This window comes from Homalodisca vitripennis, chromosome 7 (assembly GCF_021130785.1).
Source record: "Homalodisca vitripennis isolate AUS2020 chromosome 7, UT_GWSS_2.1, whole genome shotgun sequence".
Lineage (NCBI taxonomy): Eukaryota > Metazoa > Arthropoda > Insecta > Hemiptera > Cicadellidae > Homalodisca > Homalodisca vitripennis.
The window spans coordinates 62,543,440-62,566,961 of NC_060213.1; the positions used below are offsets into that span (position 1 = coordinate 62,543,440).

The 23,522-nt window shown below is 36.8% G+C and overlaps 1 protein-coding gene across 1 annotated transcript in view; it reads left to right on the plus strand.

The window, feature by feature from the left end:
• Positions 1 to 11,050: 11,050 nt before the first annotated feature.
• LOC124365928 (transducin-like enhancer protein 4) overlaps positions 11,051 to 23,522 on the plus strand; it is a 193,365-nt gene continuing 180,893 nt past the window's right edge. The window contains 1 exon segment of the mRNA XM_046822063.1: positions 11,051 to 11,236. Coding sequence (XP_046678019.1) covers positions 11,180 to 11,236 — 57 coding nt within the window. The 5' untranslated portion in view covers positions 11,051 to 11,179.

Below are 23,522 nucleotides of genomic sequence, written 5' to 3' on the forward strand. Positions count from 1 at the left end.
CGATATGAAATTGTGGAGTGTGTAAGTAAAAGATGACTAGAAAGAATTGCGTGTTTTAAATTTATAACAATTAATTTATAAAAGAAACGTTTTTATACTAAAGCATGCCTTACATTATATCTCGTTAAACATATCATTTCCTCAAGTTATAAAACATTAAAAAATGTGTCACTCTCTGAAGACAAAGGCTAACCCGTCTACATGCTGTAAAAATGTTTATTTTCAGTCGTTTTTATTTGGACCAGGTTTTAATATAATTACGTGTATTAATTATTTTGTTCTTAGCAAAACAATTTTTTTTATAAATTAAGAAACACGTTACCTGAAACCACAGCTCCTGAAACCACAGTTTGTGTACATACTTTACGAATTAAGCTTTTTCTTCTGCCACTTTTTTTAAATGCCAGTAATTTTAAATCAAGTGATAACAATATTTCTACTCTTTCTGTCCCAGCGAAGTTATCTGAAAGGGCAACGTGAACAATATTTCCGCCTAACTTAATTAAACATTCAGTTACAAGTTTTTCACTTAATAATTATAAATAAATAAATACATAGTAATATTATAGTATATATAGTTGCATACCACTCATGTAAAACATTTATTTCCAGTCTATCCCAACAATCTGACATTCTTTCATTAATTGAAGGCAAAAGGTCTAACCAAAACAGTAATATTATAGTATATATAGTTGCATACCACTCATGTAAAACATTTATTTCCAGTCTATCCCAACAATCTGACATTCTTTCATTAATTGAAGGCAAAAGGTCTAACCAAAACAGTAATATTATAGTATATATAGTTGCATACCACTCATGTAAAACATTTATTTCCAGTCTATCCCAACAATCTGACATTCTTTCATTAATTGAAGGCAAAAGGTCTAACCAAAACAGTAATATTATAGTATATATAGTTGCATACCACTCATGTAAAACATTTATTTCCAGTCTATCCCAACAATCTGACATTCTTTCATTAATTGAAGGCAAAAGGTCTAACCAAAACAGTAATATTATAGTATATATAGTTGCATACCACTCATGTAAAACATTTATTTCTAGTCTATCCCAACAATCTGACATTCTTTCATTAATTGATGGCAAAAGGTCTAACCAAAACAGTAATATTATAGTATATATAGTTGCATACCACTCATGTAAAACATTTATTTCCAGTCTATCCCAACAATCTGACATTCTTTCATTAATTGATGGCAAAAGGTCTAACCAAAATAGTAATATTATAGTATATATATATATATATATATATATATATATATATATATATATATATATATATATAGTTGCATACCACTCATGTAAAACATTTATTTCCAGTCTATCCCAACAATCTGACATTCTTTCATTAATTGATGGCAAAAGGTCTAACCAAAACAAAACATATTCATTTTTTGTTTTAAAAGAAAGGAATGCAAAAAGTGGTAACACACTCTCAGGCACCTTGTTTATACACGATCTATGTATTAAACACGGTAGCCAGTGATCTGTTAATGGCAACATTCTACAAGTAATATCACTCCCCACCCCCACCACACCCCCACAGCGGCCTGTTAACTGGCCCTGGAATCATTAATATATGAATGTTATATGCAATAATGTGAGCTAATGTGTAATGTATATTTAAGCAGTTTAGACGCTCCTAATGGTATATTTCCAATGTTACAACAAACCTTAACTGGTTTATGGCGAAAGGAGGCCAAAATCAAAGTGCTTACATACCTTAGTCTGTTCTCAATACATCTTTTCTTACACCAAGGTATTATAAGAGTTAAGTAGGCGAGAGGGTCTTAGCTTCTTATCCCAAAGGCCTCAGTTCGAATCCCGGCTCCGGTAAAGTAGTTTTTATGCAATTACATATCCTAAGCGTAGCCTGATATAAAAGTGTTTCCAGCCCCGCGATTTATAGGCTTCGCTAACGCTCAGCCAATAAACTGTTTAATAGATTAAACTGCAGATCATTCTGGACATACAAACATGTTTACCAACCTAACCTTTACTTAGTCATTACTTTATCAGCAGTAATCTTGTTGGATATTCATATAACCACCGTGAAAGGAGTGTTGAAAATACAAATAATAAATACATAATAGGCTCACAGAGAACATAATGTTTCATATTACTAGTCTACATCACGGTATTGACACCACGTTTTGTGCAAAAAATAATTTATTTTAAACAAATCAAGTAGCAATATTCATTAAAAAAATAACAAAACATCCTAAAATTAAATTGTGTAGTAGGTGGTCTCAAACTTACTGTAAAATATCATCCAAATACCATAAATTTTAGAGCCATTAAAGAAGTTTAATGCCAAAAGATTATCAAAATTCTAAATATTGATCGTTAACAAATTCTATTAGAAAAATATTGAATGCATGAAAATACTTCTATATTGAGGCGAAAATTCATTGTCTCCTTACCTTTGGCTGAGCGTTAGCATAGCCCATCACTCGGAGAGGCTGGAAAAGTGTCTGCTGCTCTCACAATATCTCGAGAACTACTGGAGGCACAGTAGTGAAAATCTGCATGTAGCTTAATTTCTATATAAGTAACATTGAGTTCGATGATGGTGATGGCTGAGCGTCAGCGAATATACACTCATTTCCTTCAAACAGTGGGTTTCCTAGAGAACATAAATACTCCTGGTATGATTGCAGGTTACCTTTAGTACTGTTTGGGAAAGTTAGGTCAATGTAGCTGTTTTGGAGAATAGAATATCCCACCAGGATGTCGTTGAAGAATTTTATCAATCGTAAGTTCAAGAACTTGTATAGCTGTAGGCCTATTGTTAAAATTTAAATTTGAAATCTGAAGTAAAAAAAGTTGCAAACTGTTCTACAAATTCCACAGTTTTGTGGCAAGGATATTACTCTTGCCTTAAATCATCAACGCTTTTCTAGGAAACAAAATTTTATTCTTGTAACAGAAAAGTTCAGATTAACTTACAATTTGCCCCAAGTGCAACGATTCAGATAGTGAAAGTCATAAGGAAACTCAAACTTATAGATCTCTAGGCGGCAAGGATGTATATAGGCTAATATTAATCGTGTGTATTGCAGAAAAAATGGTAACCTATAAATAGTAGATCACACAGATGCATACATAAGCGCGCAAGACAATAAACATAAAGTAGACCTACTTATATGACATTCAATCACTTTTTTGCCTGTTTTTTACGTTAAAGTTATAGCTCTGATAACTTACCACGATTCATTACAGTAATTAGAAGAAGGAAATGTAGGCAATTTGAAACCAGGTCCAAATAAAAAAATTGAAATTAAACATTTTTACAGCATGTAGACGGATTAGCATGCCTTCGGAAAGTGACGCATTTTTTATATTTTATAACTTGAAATTAAAAATAAAAATAATTTTTTTCATATCTTCTTGAACTTTCTTTAAAACCCCATACGTTGTATTGCCACATATACAGTAACGAAAGATAGACTATAAAGATATGTTATCATTGTACGATTTTAACGTTAAACGTAAAACAATTAAACGTGTCCAACAAACTGTACCAGGCATTTTCCATATTAATCATAACGAACATATAAGTGAAATATCAATATAGTGTAAATCCAATGTGTTAAAGTTTGCAAGGTTGGTAGCACTGCGATTAGCTGTTCCACCTCCAAAACACACGTTAAGTGTAAGTGATACGCACAACCAGTTAATGGTAATGTGAGCATGTAACCTCGACTCACACTTACATTATTAAAGTTTGCAAGGTTGGTAGCACTGCGATTAGCTGTTCCACCTCCAAAACACACGTTAAGTGTAAGTGATACGCACAACCAGTTAATGGTAATGTGAGCATGTAACCTCGACTCACACTTACATTATTAAAGTTTGCAAGGTTGGTAGCACTGCGATTAGCTGTTCCACCCCCAAAACACACGTTAAGTGTAAGTGATACGCACAACTAGTTAATGGTAATGTGAGCATGTAACCTCGTCTCACACTTACATTATTAAAGTTTGCAAGGTTGGTAGCACTGCGATTAGCTGTTCCACCTCCAAAACACACGTTAAGTGTAAGTGATACGCACAACCAGTTAATGGTAATGTGAGCATGTAACCTCGACTCACACTTACATTATTAAAGTTTGCAAGGTTGGTAGCACTGCGATTAGCTGTTCCACCCCCAAAACACACGTTAAGTGTAAGTGATACGCACAACCAGTTAATGGTAATGTGAGCATGTAACCTCGACTCACACTTACATAATATGTAATGGCTGTAACAACGCTTGTAACGAACAAACAATTCACACTGCCAACTAACTTTATTTATTTATGTCTCTTTGTAACGCACGCTAGAACTTATTAGCGGTTTATTTTATAACCGACTTTTAGTAACCAGTGGCAACATAATTTACGTGAAACGTACGTTTTACAAACATGCATAACATTCCAAAATCCAACTTACTGAAGGTTTCGAAAAAATAGAAATGTAAAATGTATATTTTAAGGGTACCCTAATTCATATCAATTCACATTGAAAATAAACGTCCTTTCTAATAAATGTGTAGTTTACTGCATTAAAATTACTAAGTAGCAGGATGGTCGTCCTCAATCAAGATGGCAGGACCTCAATTTAAAATTTAAAAACGCTCTAAAACTGTTATTGTTTGATAGTACTTCATAAAAATATTTGTAAATACGAATACATTCAAAATAATGTTTTCTTATAGTGTATTTTCGTTTCATCGAGTTTAGGTTTTATAATATTTCTTTCACCACCGACCCTGAACATTTTCAAACAAAAAAAACCAAAAGATATTAGTTTTGGTTTTTAACTTTGTTATATTTCTTATGGAAATTTACCTAAAAAACTAATTTATAATTTTGTTTTATCAAAGTAAGCGTATTGCTAAGAATGGCTCGGTATTTTTTAGAACACCCTTAAAAATATGCTTAACACTTTTATCTAGAATTTGAAAAAATTTGGCGCTCAAAGGGAAACAATGTTCTAACCATATTTTACCTCATCCTCCAAAAACACTAGCACACGCGCGCGCGCACACACACACACACACACACACACACACACACACACACACACACACACACACACACACACACACACACACACACACATAAAACGTATAGCCTATCTACATTTACGTTATATTATTATCTGAAAGAAAACGAATTGGCGTAATCATTCCAATTTTCAAAAATCTCTCAAGTATCAACATCACTGACTTGGAGCTAACAGACGTTTCTGAAATGTAGTATAAACAATATATTGCACAGCTAGTACGTTATTGTTTGTACATTATTTTTCTGTTGGAAATAATTTGTATTACTAAAATATAGGTTATATGTAATGTGAAAACAATGATTTACCAAACAATCATCTAGAGAACTCATGAACTTGTGTAATTGCCTTTGTTCAACCAGTTAGACCTAATTTCAAATAATAATTCTACGAAAAAGTCATTGGTATTCGCAATTAATTTTAATTTACTAGTCATACAAACGATGTATTCATTGTTCTAAGAATTCAATTTTGGTTATCGTCAAAATAATTTAAACGATAAAGCCCTTTGAATTCACTTGAATGAAAAATCAAAACTAATTTCAAATTCATCATTAAAAAGAATTAAAATTGCTTAGCGACTTTATGGTGAGCAAATAAAAAAATACTTACTTTTATATAAGTCAATAAATTTAATGTCCAAACCAACACAACCTTTCTATCTAATATTTAGTTAGTTTCACTAATTTTCTACACATAATTTGACATTTGACTTATAAAGTTCTGTATGGAAAAATCAAATATTATTTACAAACTTAAATAAACACAATAAATACATTCAAAGATCGATGTAAATTTGTAATCACATCTCTAACAAGCTTTAAAGAGAACATTTCCAATAATGTAATTTTACTAAAAGTAAAAAATACTTCTAGATTGTCATTGCTGGACTTTTAATGTTAGTTGGCTATTTTATTTCTTTTATTTATTTATTTACATTTCCATTGACACATAGAGACTACACTTACGAAAGACATGCTATATAACATTGCATTATCGCTACACTCTTTCGGCTTTAAACGCATTGTGTACTTCTAAAATGTAACTTAACTGTTTATTTGTGAGTATTGTAAAAATGAACTTACACAATAAATACAGTTTAAATATTAACATAGTTTTGACAGATGTTGTGTTCCGGAAGGAATATCATCATTACCAGCTACACAACATCGTTTAGGAACACAATTAACTCTGATTTACCAAAGGATGTTTCTTTCACTTTTATATTTGTGTTTATCAGTCGCAAACGTTTGAACATGATCCCCGTAATAGCTCAAGTTCAGAAATAAATAAAGTCATATGAACGCAGTAGCAACTGCGCCTAATCACACTTTTATACATATAGCAACTATTGTGGAGGGTCAGCGAGGCGGCGATGTTGGCGGCAGTGTGAGTGTAATCTGTGATGTTGGCAGCAATGTCTGCGGTCAGCTGTGACAACCCCCTTCGCTCCCCCCTCCCACAGTACGTAGCCAACACCCGACACCACAACCACGACGTGTAGAGATACTTGTCTGTTAACTAACTTGTGCTGGTACTCAGCTAACTTGTCCATCAAGTTAATTTCGACTGATTGTTTCTGAGATAGCTGGAGCACATTTTTTGTGTCCAGGATGCAAAAACGATTACGTCCCAAAACTGCTTGTCCTAATTTGTGAAGGAAATTATAGTTTTTAATTGTTCGTTGAAAATAACGATGTAAAATAATTAAACACAATATAATTATCTACTTGAATGAAAATTATACAGGCAATTTCTATATATCAAAGGATCAATTTTATTTTTTATTTCTTTAATAATGTAGTCTACACGCCTTTCTGCAAACTAAAAAATATATTTTATACAGCGCAATGAAAAGTATACAATTTTATATAAGGTACTTAAATTAATTTTAGATTATCTGAACAATTTAATATTAGCTATTAACATTTTCATTTATTTTACTGTGGTAATACAATTTCAAAGTAGCCTCTTAACTTATATACCAATATCGATAGCATATCTATTAAAATATAATCCTAATACATTTGTTTTGACCTCCAGTAATTTGCTTAAGGAGATTCTACCAACTAGAACCAAGTATGTAAGTGGATTGCAGTTCGTTAAATACCGGCGCTTTAGTATTACGGTATATACAAACAATATTTGAAGGTAGCCTACATAGCAACATGTTTTAGTACAATTTATTAATCAATACTGTATAAAATCACTGAATATGTTAGTCAAACTGTGGTTAATAATAAAAATGCTCGAAGGGATAGTAAAACCACAAATTACCTTTTATGTTGACCTAACGTAGAAATAAATTAATATTTAAACTAATGGATAATTAGTTTCTTTTTCATGAACATGTTTTAGTACAATTTATTAAACAATACTGTATAAAATCACTGAATATGTTAGTCAAACTGTGGTTAATAATAAAAATGTTCGAAGGGATAATAAAACCACAAATTACCTTTTATGTTGACCTAAAGTAGAAATAAATTAATATTTAAACTAATGCATAATTAGTTTCTTTTTCATGAACATGTTTTAGTACAATTTATTAATCAATACTGTATAAAATCACTGAATATGTTAGTCAAACTATGGTTAATAATAAAAATGCTCGAAGGGATAGTAAAACCACAAATTACCTTTTATGTTGACCTAAAGTAGCCTAGAAATAAATTAATATTTAAACTAATGGATAATTAGTTTCTTTTTCATGAAAATATTTTAGTACAATTTATTAATCAATACTGTATAAAATCACTGAATATATTAGTCAAACTATGGTTAATAATAAAAATGCTCGAAGGGATAATAAATACCCAGATTACCTTTTATGTTGTCCAAAAGTAGAAATAAATTAATATTTAAACTAATGGATAGTTAGTTTCTTTTTGGTGAAAACAATTATAGCTTCTGAAATATTGTATTATAGATTAAACTATTTCATACAATTCTCTTGGCAAACTGTGAATTGCGAGATAACAAAAACTAATGCACTATTTGTTTTTGTTACAATATATTAAATTATTATTACATAGGCTAGATATTGTTACGTAATAAAACCTGCTCGTCAGCAAACAGCCAGAACAAAGTTGGCCAGGATATAATTTAAATTGTTATTTTAGTCTATGTTTACAGTTTGCAATTTTATCGAATCATTCGTTATAATATTGCTATAACGAGGGATGATATATTATTTCATTTTACCACCTACCACCTCTTTTTTATATCCACTACATTTTGGATGTTTGCTATTACTTTTATGTTATTGTGAACTGTCGATTTACAGTAAAACAAGTGTGGAAAGCGGGAAACATGAAAACTATTGCCAATAACGGTGTACGTTTGTATCTAATTTTCTTGTTGTAATTTTTATCGATTAAAATTTCTATACGAGGCTGATTCAAACTGATTAAAATTATTGTATTACCATTTTCTTCCGTACAAATAAAAGTTGACGATTACATCAATACTGTTCTGATCAACATAACCATAAACTTGTGTTTTATCGCCATGTTTTTGTGTTCGTACTTCACAGAAATTGGTGCTGACTTCACTTATGTGCCTATTACTTTAACGTAGCTTTCTTATTTTCAAACATCAATTTTACGTTTGAATCATTTACTTTTTCATTTGACACCTGAAGAAGGGAACCGATATCGGTTTTCGAAACGTTGTGTTTTTTCGTATAATACACAACGGTAAGAAATTTCCGAAGCCTATTGTTATGTCTTTATAATAATATAATGCATATAATATAATATAATATTTCTTCGCATTATATATAAAATTTAAAATACATCCCAATAGTTTTTTAAAATAATTTTACATATTGTTTTTAATTATTCCAAAAAATATAGGACTCCAGGAGGAGCGAAAGGAAACATTGTACTATAACACTACGGTTATATGAGTAATACAATCTGTGGAATGTTGGAATAATGTAGCAAATATGAGTGCACAATTTGTACACATTTTTTAAATATTATAAATATGTTAGTCGATGTGTTTATACGTGACTCCATAATCTTTAATTAGGGCTAATTTCACCAATAAAGTATGGCCTATGGCATATAAGAACATTCATGTTTTGAACTTGTTTTATTATTTCACATCTTACGTAAGAATACCCTCTTTATTAATTGTTAGTAATGTTCATTCATAATATAACATAATGTATTTTCAAGCACTTAGACGAGTAACCAAGGGGTTTGTTTGGGGATAGGAAATGCTCATCGAAATAAAATAAACTGATTGTACTGATTTGGATGAAATAAATAAGGATGGACATTCTCAAAAATATTCGTAGAAAGTTGGATACATCGGAGTTTTGGAGCTATTCAAAAATATTCGTAAAAAGTTGGAGTTTTGGAGCTATGTTGTTAATTTTCAGGGGAGTTAAGTAGGATTTTAAGGCCTTAAAAATTCGACGATTTCGGAGAAATAAAATAAAATAACATATACAGAATAGATTGGCAGTCTTATTCCAAAAAGATTAGTTCACAAGTGCCATAAACACCATATTCAGGTCATTAAATTTCGAATTTTCCTGTGGATGGAGCACCCCATATCCCTGTTAGTGCAAGATTTGTGGAAACCCACTAAATGTGTTAACTTAATGAATTGGATTTACGTCTATGGTCCTTTGAAGAATAATTGTATTAATATATAATTATTAAACCATAAATCGATAGTAAAAACCGAGGGAGTTTAACGTGTATAGTTTATTCATTAACATAATTAATTATTTTTGTTACGATAATTTAAACATTTGAGCTATATAACTGTGAATATAATACTATAGTCTACTCTGATCAAAAATGTGAAAGTAAACATTTTAAACATGCACCTAAATTAAAGGCAGTCCCTTATTATTATAAGTGTAAATGGACAAGTGAATGAGATAAAACATGTTATTCTCAGAGAATCATTTTAACAGTAAACATGGTGCAAAATTAACCCGAGGTAGAGAAAGACGGGGAAAGAATTCCATCCCTTGAAACGTGTCGGGGCAGCAATTAGTCATTTATTTGCAGAGGATTATATAAAAGACGAATTATCGCGTCGGAGAGAGAGAGAGAGAAAGAGAAGGGATTTATTTTTAATCAGTGTCTTTATAATAGAGAGGGGGTACGGAATCCCCGGGGAAGGAGAAGGGGTCGCAGGGGATGATGAAGGTGTAGAAAATATGGCGCCCGTTTTATTCTCGTGCGGGCTTAATAAAATATAGAAAAAGAAAAGAGCGTCGGAGGGAGAGACGCGTTATGAATTCCAGCGACGTTCTCGGCCGATGTTCCTGGAGTTTTTTTTATTATTATTATATTTCCCGGTACATAGTAAACCCGGTGTGTAGAAAGAAGAGAAAAATCCCCTGCCTTTCCCCTTTTTCCGGCGCACACACGCGAAAGAGCGAGCAACAACAGAGTCCACGTGGACTGACGAGGTGCTGTCACGGTCGCTAGGCGACGCAGCGTTAAAAACCCACCGCTATTGGTCGGCAGCTCGTTTTCATTGGCTTCTTCTTAGAGCGGGCGGCCCCTTAGCGCCCGTGGAAGTATACGGCGCGGGCGTGGCCTGCGGGAGCGGCGCGCGCTCATTGGTCAAGTGGTCGGAACGGCGCGCTCTCATTGGCTCAGAGCGACGACGGGTCCACGTGGACCGTGTTTGCGGCAGAAGTGCTGTGAGCCGCGTAGGGCCGAAACCCCCGATGTAGTTGATACCAGTAATCATCCAGAAGAGGGGCGGCGGTGGCGGGCTAGCGGGGTGGGAGCCATATTTGTGAGGGAAAATCACTGGGGTAGAGAATTTCTGGGAGAAAAAGGGAGGAAAAATTGGAGACCTTTATTATTGGGAAAGTACTGTGAGGTTTTCACTCCGCGTAAAGAGCCGCCATTTTGAGTGGTTCGATATTTTTTCACCGTTCGGTTCGACGGAGGTATCGTGTACGAGGTGTGAGGGGTGTGGGGAGGGATGGGAGGGGGACGCGCGCTCGTCAGTAGAGCTGTGGACGTCGTGCTGGTCGCCTCGCGCTGGATACGTGTAGTGCGGTGTTGTGTTAGTGTTGTGCGCGCAAGTGTTGTGCTGATGTGAACATGTGTTGCTGATGTACCATGTACCCTACTGCCAGCATGAATGCTGCTGCCGTCGCCGCGGCGGCTAGACACCCGGTGAGTCACCTCATTGTTATACAACCGTCAATATTGTACTTGACGAAGTACCATTCCCCGACCTTGTTATACAACAGTCAATATTATATTTAACGAAGTACCGTTCACAGAGGTAAACTTTCTACATTACGTTAACCACCCCTTTCGCAATAGAAAACTGCACTTTGTGAACATTAGCATTTATGGAAATAGCGCAGCATGAAAATAAATCTCTGATCTAAACCAAGGAAGTATTAAAATATGCGAGATCACTACATTATACAATAGGCTTTCTACTCTGTAATGGAATAATAAAAACTGTATTAGACATAACAGCAGACTCAGTAGTCATTCTAATAATGTGGACTTCCTGTCTTGTTTAAATCTGTAATTTACAAACCAGTAAAAATTTTGTGTTCTTAGTCACTTCGAAAAGCAAGCAAGCGTGTATTTTAAATGATTTAGTTTTTTAATAGGAAGTCGCTAAGATACTTTAAAACTACAGATACCTCAGGTACCAGTGAATAAGTGCGTATAATTTGTTACTAGATTTAAAAATCAGGTCTGAGAATTGAAAAATAAGTTGGCCGGGAAAATAATCAATAATCGAAATCCAGCACTCGGGTTATTCCAACGGACGAAAACAAGTTACAAAACGACTGTACTGTCGAATTTGAAATTCCGAGCGAACCGATCTCGTATTCCGTGGCCTAAAATCACCGGGTCATTTCGGGCAGCTGGGAACCCCGCTGGGCGTATTTATTCCATTAGGGGCTGACTCGCTTGTAAATTAGTCCCAGATTGAGATACGCCGGTGTGCGTGTCTGGTCGGTCTATAATCGAACACGTTTTGACGTCCGTTATTATTTTATTCTGAGGGTCCGCCCCCGCAGTGCAAACACCCGCGTTTCCGGGCCCGCGTCTACCGCAGAGACGCTATCGGCCCACATCTACCTCAGAGACGCTATCGACTGCTACTGCACCGCAGTGGAAGATAACTTCGCTCACAGGACAGATTAGGGCTTATCTTGGACCCACACTTCCTTTAGTGTTAATTGGCGAGGCGGTTTATCGCGTTGGGGTTTGATTGTTTCGATGATGATAACGCATTTGGAGTTTTTGGTGCTTGGTGTTTCCTACAATCTTTCGATTTTACTCCTGGCTCTTATTTTACGACATATATTTATGTTGGTTTACAACCAATGCATGTTATATATGTTTCAATATGTTTCATTGGGAACATATTTTGGGATAATCTAAAAAAAAAACAAGTATAGAGTCCAACACAAAATCGGACAGAAGAAATCAAACGTGAAGGTTTTCTTCGAAAACGATGCATTATTGTACAGTAACTTATATTTAAATGCACCGCGATTACAATCACACGTAGTGGTAAGCCGCGTCGGACAGCCCATCAAGTATCTGTGGATCACCGCAGAGCAGATTCCACCGTCTAAAGCACCGCATCCGGGAAGAGGATGAACGGAAGTCTGGTAAGATCATCTGCCATTGTCACGTGACCGCAGCTCTTCCTGCGGTCGAGGAAATGTGTCATCAGCTGTGATTGTTCTGTCAGCTGAGAGGACCTGCCGATCAGCTGTCAAACTGTTAAAGCGCAAAATGTTATCAAACGGTTTATCGCCGTGAATTTATCGCATAGACTTGGCCTAGTGTTGAATTCGATATTAAGTTATCGCTTCTACACAACTGGTCCCGAAATTTTTCTATGTTTGTTTCGATATGAATGTTACTATTTGTTTTTAAATATAAGTAACACTAAAGAATGCCGGTTTGAATCCTGAAAACTGATTAACGAATTATAAATAGGCCTATTGTGTACATTATAAGAAGTTTGTAGTTGATAGCTTTCTACAATCACGTTTTATAGGCTACCCTTTAAATCTATGGACGGTAGTGTACAGAGAAAGATTTGTATACCTTATATAAATCTTTATTTTATACAATCTTGTACAATATTTTTCCGGACATTTGCCATCCATCGTTCAGTGATACAAAAAAAATCAGTAACACTACGTTTCTGCAATCTGATCTCTTCTTCAGGTAAATAACTCTGATAAGGTTATAACTGATAAGGTATATTACTGATCGTGTCTTAGATTAGTTATTTACCTGAGGAAGAGATCAGATTGCAGATCTCGAAACGTAGTGTTTCTGATATTTTGTTCCACTGAACGATGGTAAATGTCCGGAAAATATCCTGTTTCCTTCAACAATCCTCCCATCGTTAAAATAAACTTCAAACAAGGTCAACAAAAGGGCCTCTGGACTACAAATCGTTATTCACGTTATCTTAGTAAGTGTCGCTGTGTTCGGGAATGTTTGTGTGAGCTTCTCTAAAAATCGAGCAATAATTTCCAGTACTTTTCCAACGAGCGAAATTCCCAGGACGACTTGTCGGTCTATAGACAATATAGATAGGAGACAAACAAGTGATCGATTTGGAGCGAGTAGGCTCTACTATTAACAAAGTTTCGGTCAGTGAGGGGCTAACCTAACCCCAAACCCACAGCTGCGGCGGACCCGCAGAAGTCAACCGAAACCTGGTAATGAAACCGACTGGGTTGTTATAGTCGACGCTGACCACACAAGAGAGAGCGAGAGGGGGATAGTGTGGGAGGTGTGACGCGCCGGGGGGGGGGGGGGGGTAATGTCAGGTGGATGCTGCGGTAGGCAGTGTGATAAAGAAAAGTTGTTACCGTACACTCGTCTTTTTATAATTTTCGTTGTACTTTTTAACACTTCGCTTAACCTTCTTATGAGGTACTTTCTGTTTCCAATTATGACCTGCAAGCCTTCGGTGTAAATCCTGAGCATAGACCATTCAATTTCATTTCCCTTTTCCTAATTGAACGGATAAAACACGAAATCCCGAAAGAAATGTATTATTTATTCCACCTCAACGAAATCTCTGAATCCATGAGAATCCACAAAAGAACTAAACAACTAACGAGGCCGGTATATTTTTTTATGGATTGTATGTATGGGATTTCATCCTCTGTGAGTTTTTGAGATTTGTGTTTTAATAATTAATTAGCCTACACGTTCTTGGACACGCACAGAAGTTATAGGCTATTCAATTTCTTGAGAAGTAGGGTGCAATCAGGTTGTGGTTGGAATAATTTTTTATATTTAATTTCCATAACAACCCTTTAAGGTACCTACCACTTTTGAGGATAGCAGAAATGTGTTTTTCGTTTATTCTAGGAGGAATGAATGGTAGGAATTTAAAGCAGAATTTTGTTATATATTATAATCAAGCACCTTGTGGAAGATATGGATAAGTTATGAACTTTTTACATTTGGCTATGTCTTTGAAAAGGCAGCTCTGAACTGTCTATAAATAACAAAAAGGGATGAAAATTCAAAAACCTTGAACCGATGAAATTCGAGAAGAAGACTTGAATTATCAAACTGATCAAACTTTTAAATAACCACGTACAAGATCATTTTAATTTCCTTAAGTCATACATGAATAAAGTCTCTCCTTGGAGCTATCATAATTTGTGTGTATACACTGTAAATGTTCTATTATTATCTACAGCTGTCTTTATTTAGGCGTGGTAACAAAGTTGCCTAAACGTCCTACTTCGGATGCCTGTAATGCCTCGTGAAATGACCAAGCAGTTATTTCTTGATGTTATCTAAGTGGCTATGAGTTTTATATTTTCTCAGCCAATTGCCTACTCGATTGCACCACCTTATACTCCGGAGTATGTTTAGACAACATTATACAGTTATGGCTCGACAACAAGTCGAGTCCTTCATCTTTTCCTTCCACGAATCCTAATGCGACATGTTGGCAGTAAAATGTTCCCCGAAGACGAAAGCTAGGTTTCATCACAATTCGATATGCCTTTCACAACACGGCCCAGTGTCAGTTTAGGGCCAGCACATCCCACAACGGTTCCGGGAACGGAGGTTGACAACGGGCTTTATTTACGACCCCCCTCCCTAGGGCTGTTGAACCCTACAATAGCACAGGTAAACCGGGTCTAGGAACACGTCCTTGCCCTTGTCTAGGGCCCGGACGGCATCACGAGTGGTTCACCGGCCGCAGAGTAAACTTTCTAATTCCGTTCCTATCGGGGTTGGTGTTTATTTTTGGAATTGGACAGCTCGGAGCTCGACAGCTGTGATATTATAGGATAATCCGGGTAAACAAAAACAGTCACGGGACTCACAGGTACTAAAGGGACAGAGAGAGGATGGATTCCATTGTAGGAAAAGTAGGTGATTTGGGAAAAATAAAGGTTTTATTTGTACAACTGTGGATTTAAATAATTTTTTGGGGAAGGTGTATTTGACAATGGTCAAAAATCTCGAGTAGAGGTTCCAAGGAGCTTTTCGAAAATCCTAGGATAAATTTAAGACAGGCTTGCTCTATTTTCCCAAACCGAAACCCAGCTGGGATACAAGTGTTTTTTCTATGTGGAATTTTAATTCCATCTATAGAATAGGAATAGGTTTACACCATAACAGTCACAGAACTCACAGGTACCAAAGAGACAGAGATAGGATGGATTCCATTGTAGGAAAAAGTAGAAGATGATTTTGGAAAATAAACGTTTTATTTGTACGACTGTTGATTGAAAAACTTTTTTAGGGAAGGCCTATTTGACAATTGTCAAAAATCTCCAGTAGAGGCTCCAATGAGCTTTTCGAAAATCCTTACGATAAGTTGAAGACAGGCCTCTATTTGTCAAAGCCGAAACCCAGCTGGGATCCAATTGTTTATTTCCATGTGGGATTTTAATTCCATCTACAGAAAGGAAATATGTTTACATCATAAAAAAAATGTTGAGTTAAGAAGCCATGGAGATCATAAGTTAAACTCCAAGAAATCACATTTAAATTGGAAAAAACAGGGTATTTGACCTTTACTAGCTGGATCTAGGCTCACAGGTAGCTACTTTTATGGAATTTCAATCCTTGCAAACACTGGTATCATCATTCCATGGGCCATGGTGGGAGTTGCCAAATCTACAGTTGAGCAAGTCCACAAGAAGGAAATTTACGAGCAGATAAACTCCCTCTAAACGAGTCGATACATCGCGGACAAGCTGTTCCAGGGAAGTCCATGCCGGAGCCAGGGTCTAAATCAAAATCTGGACTGTTTACCCAGGGCGACACGACGATCTGACGCGGTCCACGGCGCAATAATTCAGTTGTTCGCCGGTAGAGAGTGCTTGTAGTTGTAGCGGACACGGGTAACCTGGAGGTTACAAGCAGTTTGCGGCGGGGCGTTAAAAAGAGCACTTAGCGCTCGCCGGGTGCCGTGGGCGTCGCTTGTAGGACAAGGGCTGTGCGTGTGCGTGTGTGTGTGTCGGTCGCGACAGATGGCAGACATAACACCGCCTTGCCTGCCCAGCTCTTTGCGTCACCTGACCTCTCTCACAGGCGTCAGGTTGGGTTACCTGCTTTACCCATGGACTACTGTATTCGGAGGTCAAAAAAATTCTCCATGGATGAGCTGTTTGGACAGCATAGAGAACCATGCCGACACGATCAAACCTTAGGCTCCAAAACATTTTCTTTGTTTACATTTGTTGTTTTTAGACCTACATTGGTATAAACTCGACCTTTATGGAACTTTCTTTGGAAGATTTTAAAAAATTTGTTCCTTTTTGGATTTTTAATTTTTTATGGGAAGGTATTTTACAATGTTCTTATTTAAATTACTACATTGACAAGTGAAAAAATTATAATTTTTTTACGAAGCGCCGTTTTAGGCCTACTTGATTAGTCAACATTTTTTTCTACCTTCCTAAATACTTAAGATGTACAAACCTTAGGAAACCGACTAGAGAGAAACTTGATATGAAATTAAATCAGAATATTATATTATGTTCAGGGTATTATAAATTCAGTAATTGTGTGCCATGTCTACAAGGACATAGCCGGTGAGGGTCCGGACCCCCTCCCCAGATTTTGAACTACAATTTTCTTTTTTTATAAAATTATTACTTAAATAATTCAGTATTACTGCCATGCACTGCTGGGAGATCGTTTTTAACAAAGAAACGGGTCAAGAATTTTTAAAGAAACAAAATAGTGCCTTACTCACTGTCCACTACGGGAAAATATCAGTTGTCTAGACTCCACATTTTTTTCCTGACTACATTGTTGCATGCCCCATTCATGCGTTGTATTATCTTTGCAACACAATCAGCTTTGATGATGTCTTTACTGAATTTATTCAGTCTTTTTAGAATTATCGATTACTATAATTAGCACTTAAAGAAGTATTTTCAAAATGTTGCCACTATTATTGTGGAAACAACAAATTTTATTAGTCTTAGTCAAATTGTATAACTGTGACAGTCAATATAACGCATACTATTGCCAGCTCGTAGATAATTTCGAGCGTAAAATAATATTTGACTCGCGCGTACCAATTAAGAACAAACGATTTGATAAAGCGATGCTTAGTTAGTTTACTCGATCGGTGTAGTAAACTTAGCGATAATCAAATCAATGGTAAGCGAATTATGGCAATTATTGAACTTGAATTGGTAAACAAACTAGCGGACTACAGAGCTGAATAGTCTACTTTTCATTGTAAATTAATGAGACTGGTCCATGTTGGGTTTCATTGATTGGGCATATTTAGTTTGTTTGTGCCTTTAATTATTTACTTGTTCGGTTTTCGTAAGTGTCGGGTTTGAACCGTTCTACCTGTTAAAGAGCCGTTTTAGTAGCTTTTAACCAACAGGTTCTTTTTTAAATCGGGCATTGTCTGTCTGTCTGTCCGTCCGTGTGATATAGCCTATCTTGATGCGAATGTCCTAGAACTTAAATATAGGTTCGTATGAGTTCCAAGGCTTCCAAGAACTTTATTGGTTTCGTACTGTAAAAGATCAATGGGCAGCAAAGGTAGTATTGTAAATTTTTTAAACATTTCCTCTTTCTTCTCAATATTTATTTTAATATGTCACCCTTATGATCCTGTTACTAAATCTTTTACAAATCTCGTGAAGTTTCTCAGAAGTCGTTCACTTTGTGCAATGCCGTTTTGAACATGCTATAAAGCACAAACAAGGTCATTTTAGGTTAGGTTACTGTGGTGAGTTCGCCTATTGACGGTTCATTACCATCACCATTTCCGTTGGTAAAAACGCCGAGGCGTGGTAAGTGGTAACGCACCGTACCACACACGAACACGGTTGGTAACGCGGTGCGCTAATTATGTGCGGCCGCTGCCCTTACTTTCACAGATTATACCCGGCGATATGCGCGCGCTCGACTGCGGTGTTGCCAATTCGTGCCGACGATATACGCGATTAGACTTGTTAATTTATACTGTTATAGGCAGGCTTACATACGAGTCACTGTTTAATTGTATATTCGTGCTTGTAAGGCTTTGACGGCGCTGTTAGTTTTTCCAGTCATTATTATTTCATCGTAAATATTGACTAACAGGCTACCGATTTTACAGTAGCTACCGCCGAAGTCGGATGTACTACTGTGATTATTTCTCTTTAAAATCCTGCATCCCAAGAAAATTATGTTTACTGATTACAAAACTTTCCTTAATTAGCATACTGGGAAGAGCATTTTTCATAGGTGGGCTAGTGGTAATATTCCGAACAATATTATGATAAATAATATTTAATGTAATACTCTAAATGTGTGGTTATTGCTTCAGCCCCTCAACCACTTCCAGGCGCAAGTCAAATAGCCTACTACTTTCTACGTGATTTAGACACATAGGCTACACTTTATCTGGAGTAAGATGGCAGGGTGGTGGTTTGCTGAATGAAATATCTATTCTATACTAGATGTTTTGACCCACCGAGAATTAAATAATAACTGTGGTGCATCCTCTATAGATAAGACGGCTCAAAATAGACAACATTTGTTCCAGAAGTGAGACGTTTTTAAATTCAAAGAAAGTCGTGGTATCAAGGTCAAACACAGATTAACGAGAAGGTCATATCTACAAACTCGCCACTGACAAAGAGTCTTTAAAGGGTGGAAGGAAACTTTAAAGAGGATTTTCTCGCTTTGTAATTTTGAACTTTCACATTGTGGGTCGACTTTTAACAGTAAAGTTGTGCATTATCGTGTGGGCGCTATGTTAATAGGGACACTACGCTGCACTACGCCACCCAGATCGCTACAATAACAATGTTCTATGATACACGAATCGTGTAGGTGACACGAAGACAGGAACCGGCTATTATCACGGACCCACCTAACGACCTGGTTGTGGTGGCCGGGTAAAGTAAACACACGCACGCGCACACACACACGGACACCGCCGCCGTCGAGCCGCCAACCACAACGTAACCAACCACCGGAAACATTTCAACACTTCCTCTTTAGCTACAGCAGCGTTCCACGTGGCCGCGCCCGCAACTGCTTCCCATCGCTGCTGCTGCTCTTCGCTCCTCGCCCACCGTGACCCTCTCCTCGCCTTAGCGGGATGCTCACCCGCTCTGCCACATTAACTTTCCCATTTCCCGCGGTGTTTCAGCCGCACCGCACCGCGCTGCTAATCAAATTTATTTTCGGAGTGTGAAACGACAGCCTAATGAGTGGCTCAGTGGCGGGGTTAGAAAGCGATATTTAAATTAATTACACCCGGGCGTGCTTGATTATAACGTTCATTCCGGGGAGAAGAGAGTTGTGCGATTTTCACAAATTTAACGTGTTTTGACTGAGGGGTTACGATGGTATTAGCATGTTTGCATAGTCAGAGGCTTCTAGGAAGGTGTGAAAACGTACCGTGTACCATTAGCGGTCCACTGGAGGCAGCAGTGTACCATAATACTCCGCATGGGCGGTATCTGTGGTGAAATTTGAGGCAATAAAGAGAAATCCTATACTGTAAATCGTTCATAATGTAAATAACTGTAAATGATGGAGTATATGGCGACAATGCACAACTTTGCTGTTACATGTCGAACCACAATGTGAAAGTTCAAAATGACAAAGCGAGAAGATCCTCTAGAACTTTTTACCCTTTAAAGACTGGTACTTTCTGATTAAACGGAGGCCACCTATCAAAGCACGCTGCTGCTGTTGTGGTTAGGCGATTTAGGTTTCTACCTAACCTAACCGTTAGTATTCATAGTGCAACTGCCCACCCAAAGTTGCTAAATCCCATTTGTTATCAGCGGCCTCCGTTTAATCAGAAAATACCAAGACCTTTTGTCGTTGCATTGTAGAAGGTTGACGATTTTGTAGACCTTGTTTGACCTTGATGCCACTACATCCAAAAAGGGACGTATTTCTTGAAGGTTCCATATTCAATTTTTCAAAAAGACTCATCTTAGAAATTATCAATGAAACTGACGTGTATTATTCGCTATCGCTTATTGAGAACGGCGGTGTCCCATTCACTTTGTAAGGCCAGTGTCGAATAATAATTAATACTCCACAGCTAAAAGAGCAACAAGAGCTAATACGGCTAAGTGGTTAACATCGAGGAAGCCGAGGCGTAGTAGGGCTGTTGTCGGTGGCGGACAGGCCATAATTAGTCGTCAGCTGGGAGTGTTTACAACGGCAGGCCCAACTCGCGCCGTGCAGCCCCACGCTACCTCTCGCGATACCGGATAGTTTTTGTCACCCCCTGGAGCGGGCCAGTAAAAACCCAGACAGGCCTCTGCGGTATTGTCGGTTCATCTGTGAACTGTGTTCCCGTTCACAATTGATGAAAAACTTGTAAATCGACCATCCGATATTTTTCAGATTTTTTTTATTCGGTTAACCTGTCATACTGAATAGATACATTTGCTAGCGCGCCTAACTTTGGGTTTGAGAAACTGCTTATTTGAGTTGAAACAGCAAACAATACTATTTGGATTTTGTCTTATTCCCGTACATTACCACCTTTCGGTTTCGTTTTCTCGCATTTCCAAACATTATGAGGTTAGCGGAAAAATCTTATTTGGGACAAACCATACGTCTCATTGGTGTTAACAATTACGGTGGGGCAATAGTACTAGGTCTGGCTGTCGGATCGCACTGTGAAGAGAGTTCCAGTGAGACGATCCTGCCCTGAGTTCGAGCACAGCTCTTTTTTCTTTTCTTTTTTTTTCTTTTTTTTTGGAAAGTTGACTTGGTAAATTAAGATTGAATTCGTATTTAATTAACACGATTAACATCGTATCTAGATCAATAAATCGTATTCGTGATTTCGTGAATTGTTAAATTATGCAAAAGTTTATTACAAATTTTATCATATTTTGGCTGCAGAAAAGAGCATTAAAAAATCTATTTAATCGTCAAATTTTTGAAATAACATATTGCACTGCGGAACCAAATGTAAGCCTATATTCATGCACGAGTAAACTAATCAATGTAGTGACCTGAATGGTTTAAAAACCTCGGTGTTGTATGGAGAAATGTAGAGCGGGGAGGGCTTGTTTATCTCCATCCACCCTCCATCCCACGTCTAGCTGTGTAATATGAATTCAAATTCACAAACGTGTTGTTCTCAAGGCGCCCCTCTCACTCTAAGTTCCTCCCCTCACCCATCCCCCAAGCTTTGTCTCGGGTGAAGTCAGCCGGGTAAACCTAAACTACTTGCCAGGGACAGATGCTCCCTTTTTTCACCCCGTGGCCCGGAACTAATGCCCGTCGCCGGCACCGTGGGTGGGAGGGGCGTGGGGGGCAAAAACGCAGCCCGTTTCCATTCTAAAGCCCTCGTGTTATACTGCGAGGCTGCGCTACTGCGTTGCTAGTTAAAACAAATTGTGCTAAAAACAAAAAAATATCTATCAAAAATGTTAACCTTAAAGATATTAGATATGCTTCGGAAGTAAAGTATGTTAAATACAATTAAATATAATAGGCAACTATACAAATAAATTTAAAATTCCATTACGGAATGGCAAACTAGGAAATTTTTTACAATATTTTACGTCCAAATTTATATGGGCTGACTTGGTGTTTAAAATTTCCCGAAAAACTAATTTAAAAGATAAGCCATGATCTCTTTAGGCACTCTTTGGATGATAAGCACGACCAGGATTGCTAATGATAGTGGACACCAAGATCTGGAGTTTATTTTTTACGATGGAAGGATTGTGAAGGAAACAAGACTTTTCCGGACATTTGCCATCGTTCAGTGGAACAAAAATCTGTAACACTACGTTTCGAGATCTACACTCTCATCTCTTCTTCAGGTGAATAACTAACCTAACACATAATTAAGAACTATGCTAAAATAAAACAAATCATACCAGAGCGTTCTGGTTTATTTTATCCTAGTTTGTAGTTATGTGTTAGGTTAGTTTTTCACCTGATTGCAGATATCGAAACGTAGTGTTACTGATTTTTTGTTTCACTGAATGATGGCAAATGTCCGGAAAAATCCTGTTTCCTTCACAAGGTTTGGAGTCTCACAAGTAAGCTACAATGTGCCACCGGTGTGTGTTTGTGTGTGTGTGTGTTTCTCCACCCTTCGTTGTGGGGACAACTCCACAATTCCCCGACGCTTGTACTGACTTTTCCACAGTGTCACACCCTTTGACATATCGCACCCCTTCAGTCGGGAATCTGTCTCACCCCAACCCCAGTTCGTAATTGTCGAGTGTCATGCATGCTTCTCACGTTTGTCTTTTTGTTTTAAAACACCGCAGTGGTCTGGCTTCATAATTAGATTTCATCATGTGGAAACCTAGAAGTCCTGGGGTTATTTATTAGGAAGTGCATGTTCCAATTGAAACTTTTTTAGTTTTGTAAGAAAAAAAGTTATGTTAAAAGTTCATATAATGTAAAAAAACGTGGTATATAATATATAAAAGAAAAACGATATTTATCGTTAATAAAACACATTGAAATGTTATAAAATAAATTAATGAATATTGTATACCATTTTATAGCTATATTAGGATATGAATTAATCGTAGTAATTTTCACAGAATCATAATTATTAGTATTTTGAAGTCTAGTAATTTGAATTAGCCAGTAAAAAATAAAACAAAATAATCGTTGCTCCGAGGAATTATCTCAATTTTCTGGACAGTAAAAAATTCCATCTCAACATTCCGATCCAAAACTTGATGAAGTCAACTCTCCAAAGTTATGCTGAGAAAGAATCCGTCGATGGGACGGATGCAATTAAAAGTGTCGGGCGCCAATACTTCGTAAGCTCGATGACGATTGGTCCGGTTCGGTCTTTAATTAAATAAATGAACCAATTAAACCGCTCGTTCCGTTTTCAGATTGATTCTTTTGAACCCCGACACCAATTATTGTAGATGGCGTTCAATCACCAGTAAATATTAACTGTTGGGCCTTTTATTGAGTTTTAAATTAGGAGCTCGACGGTTTTATT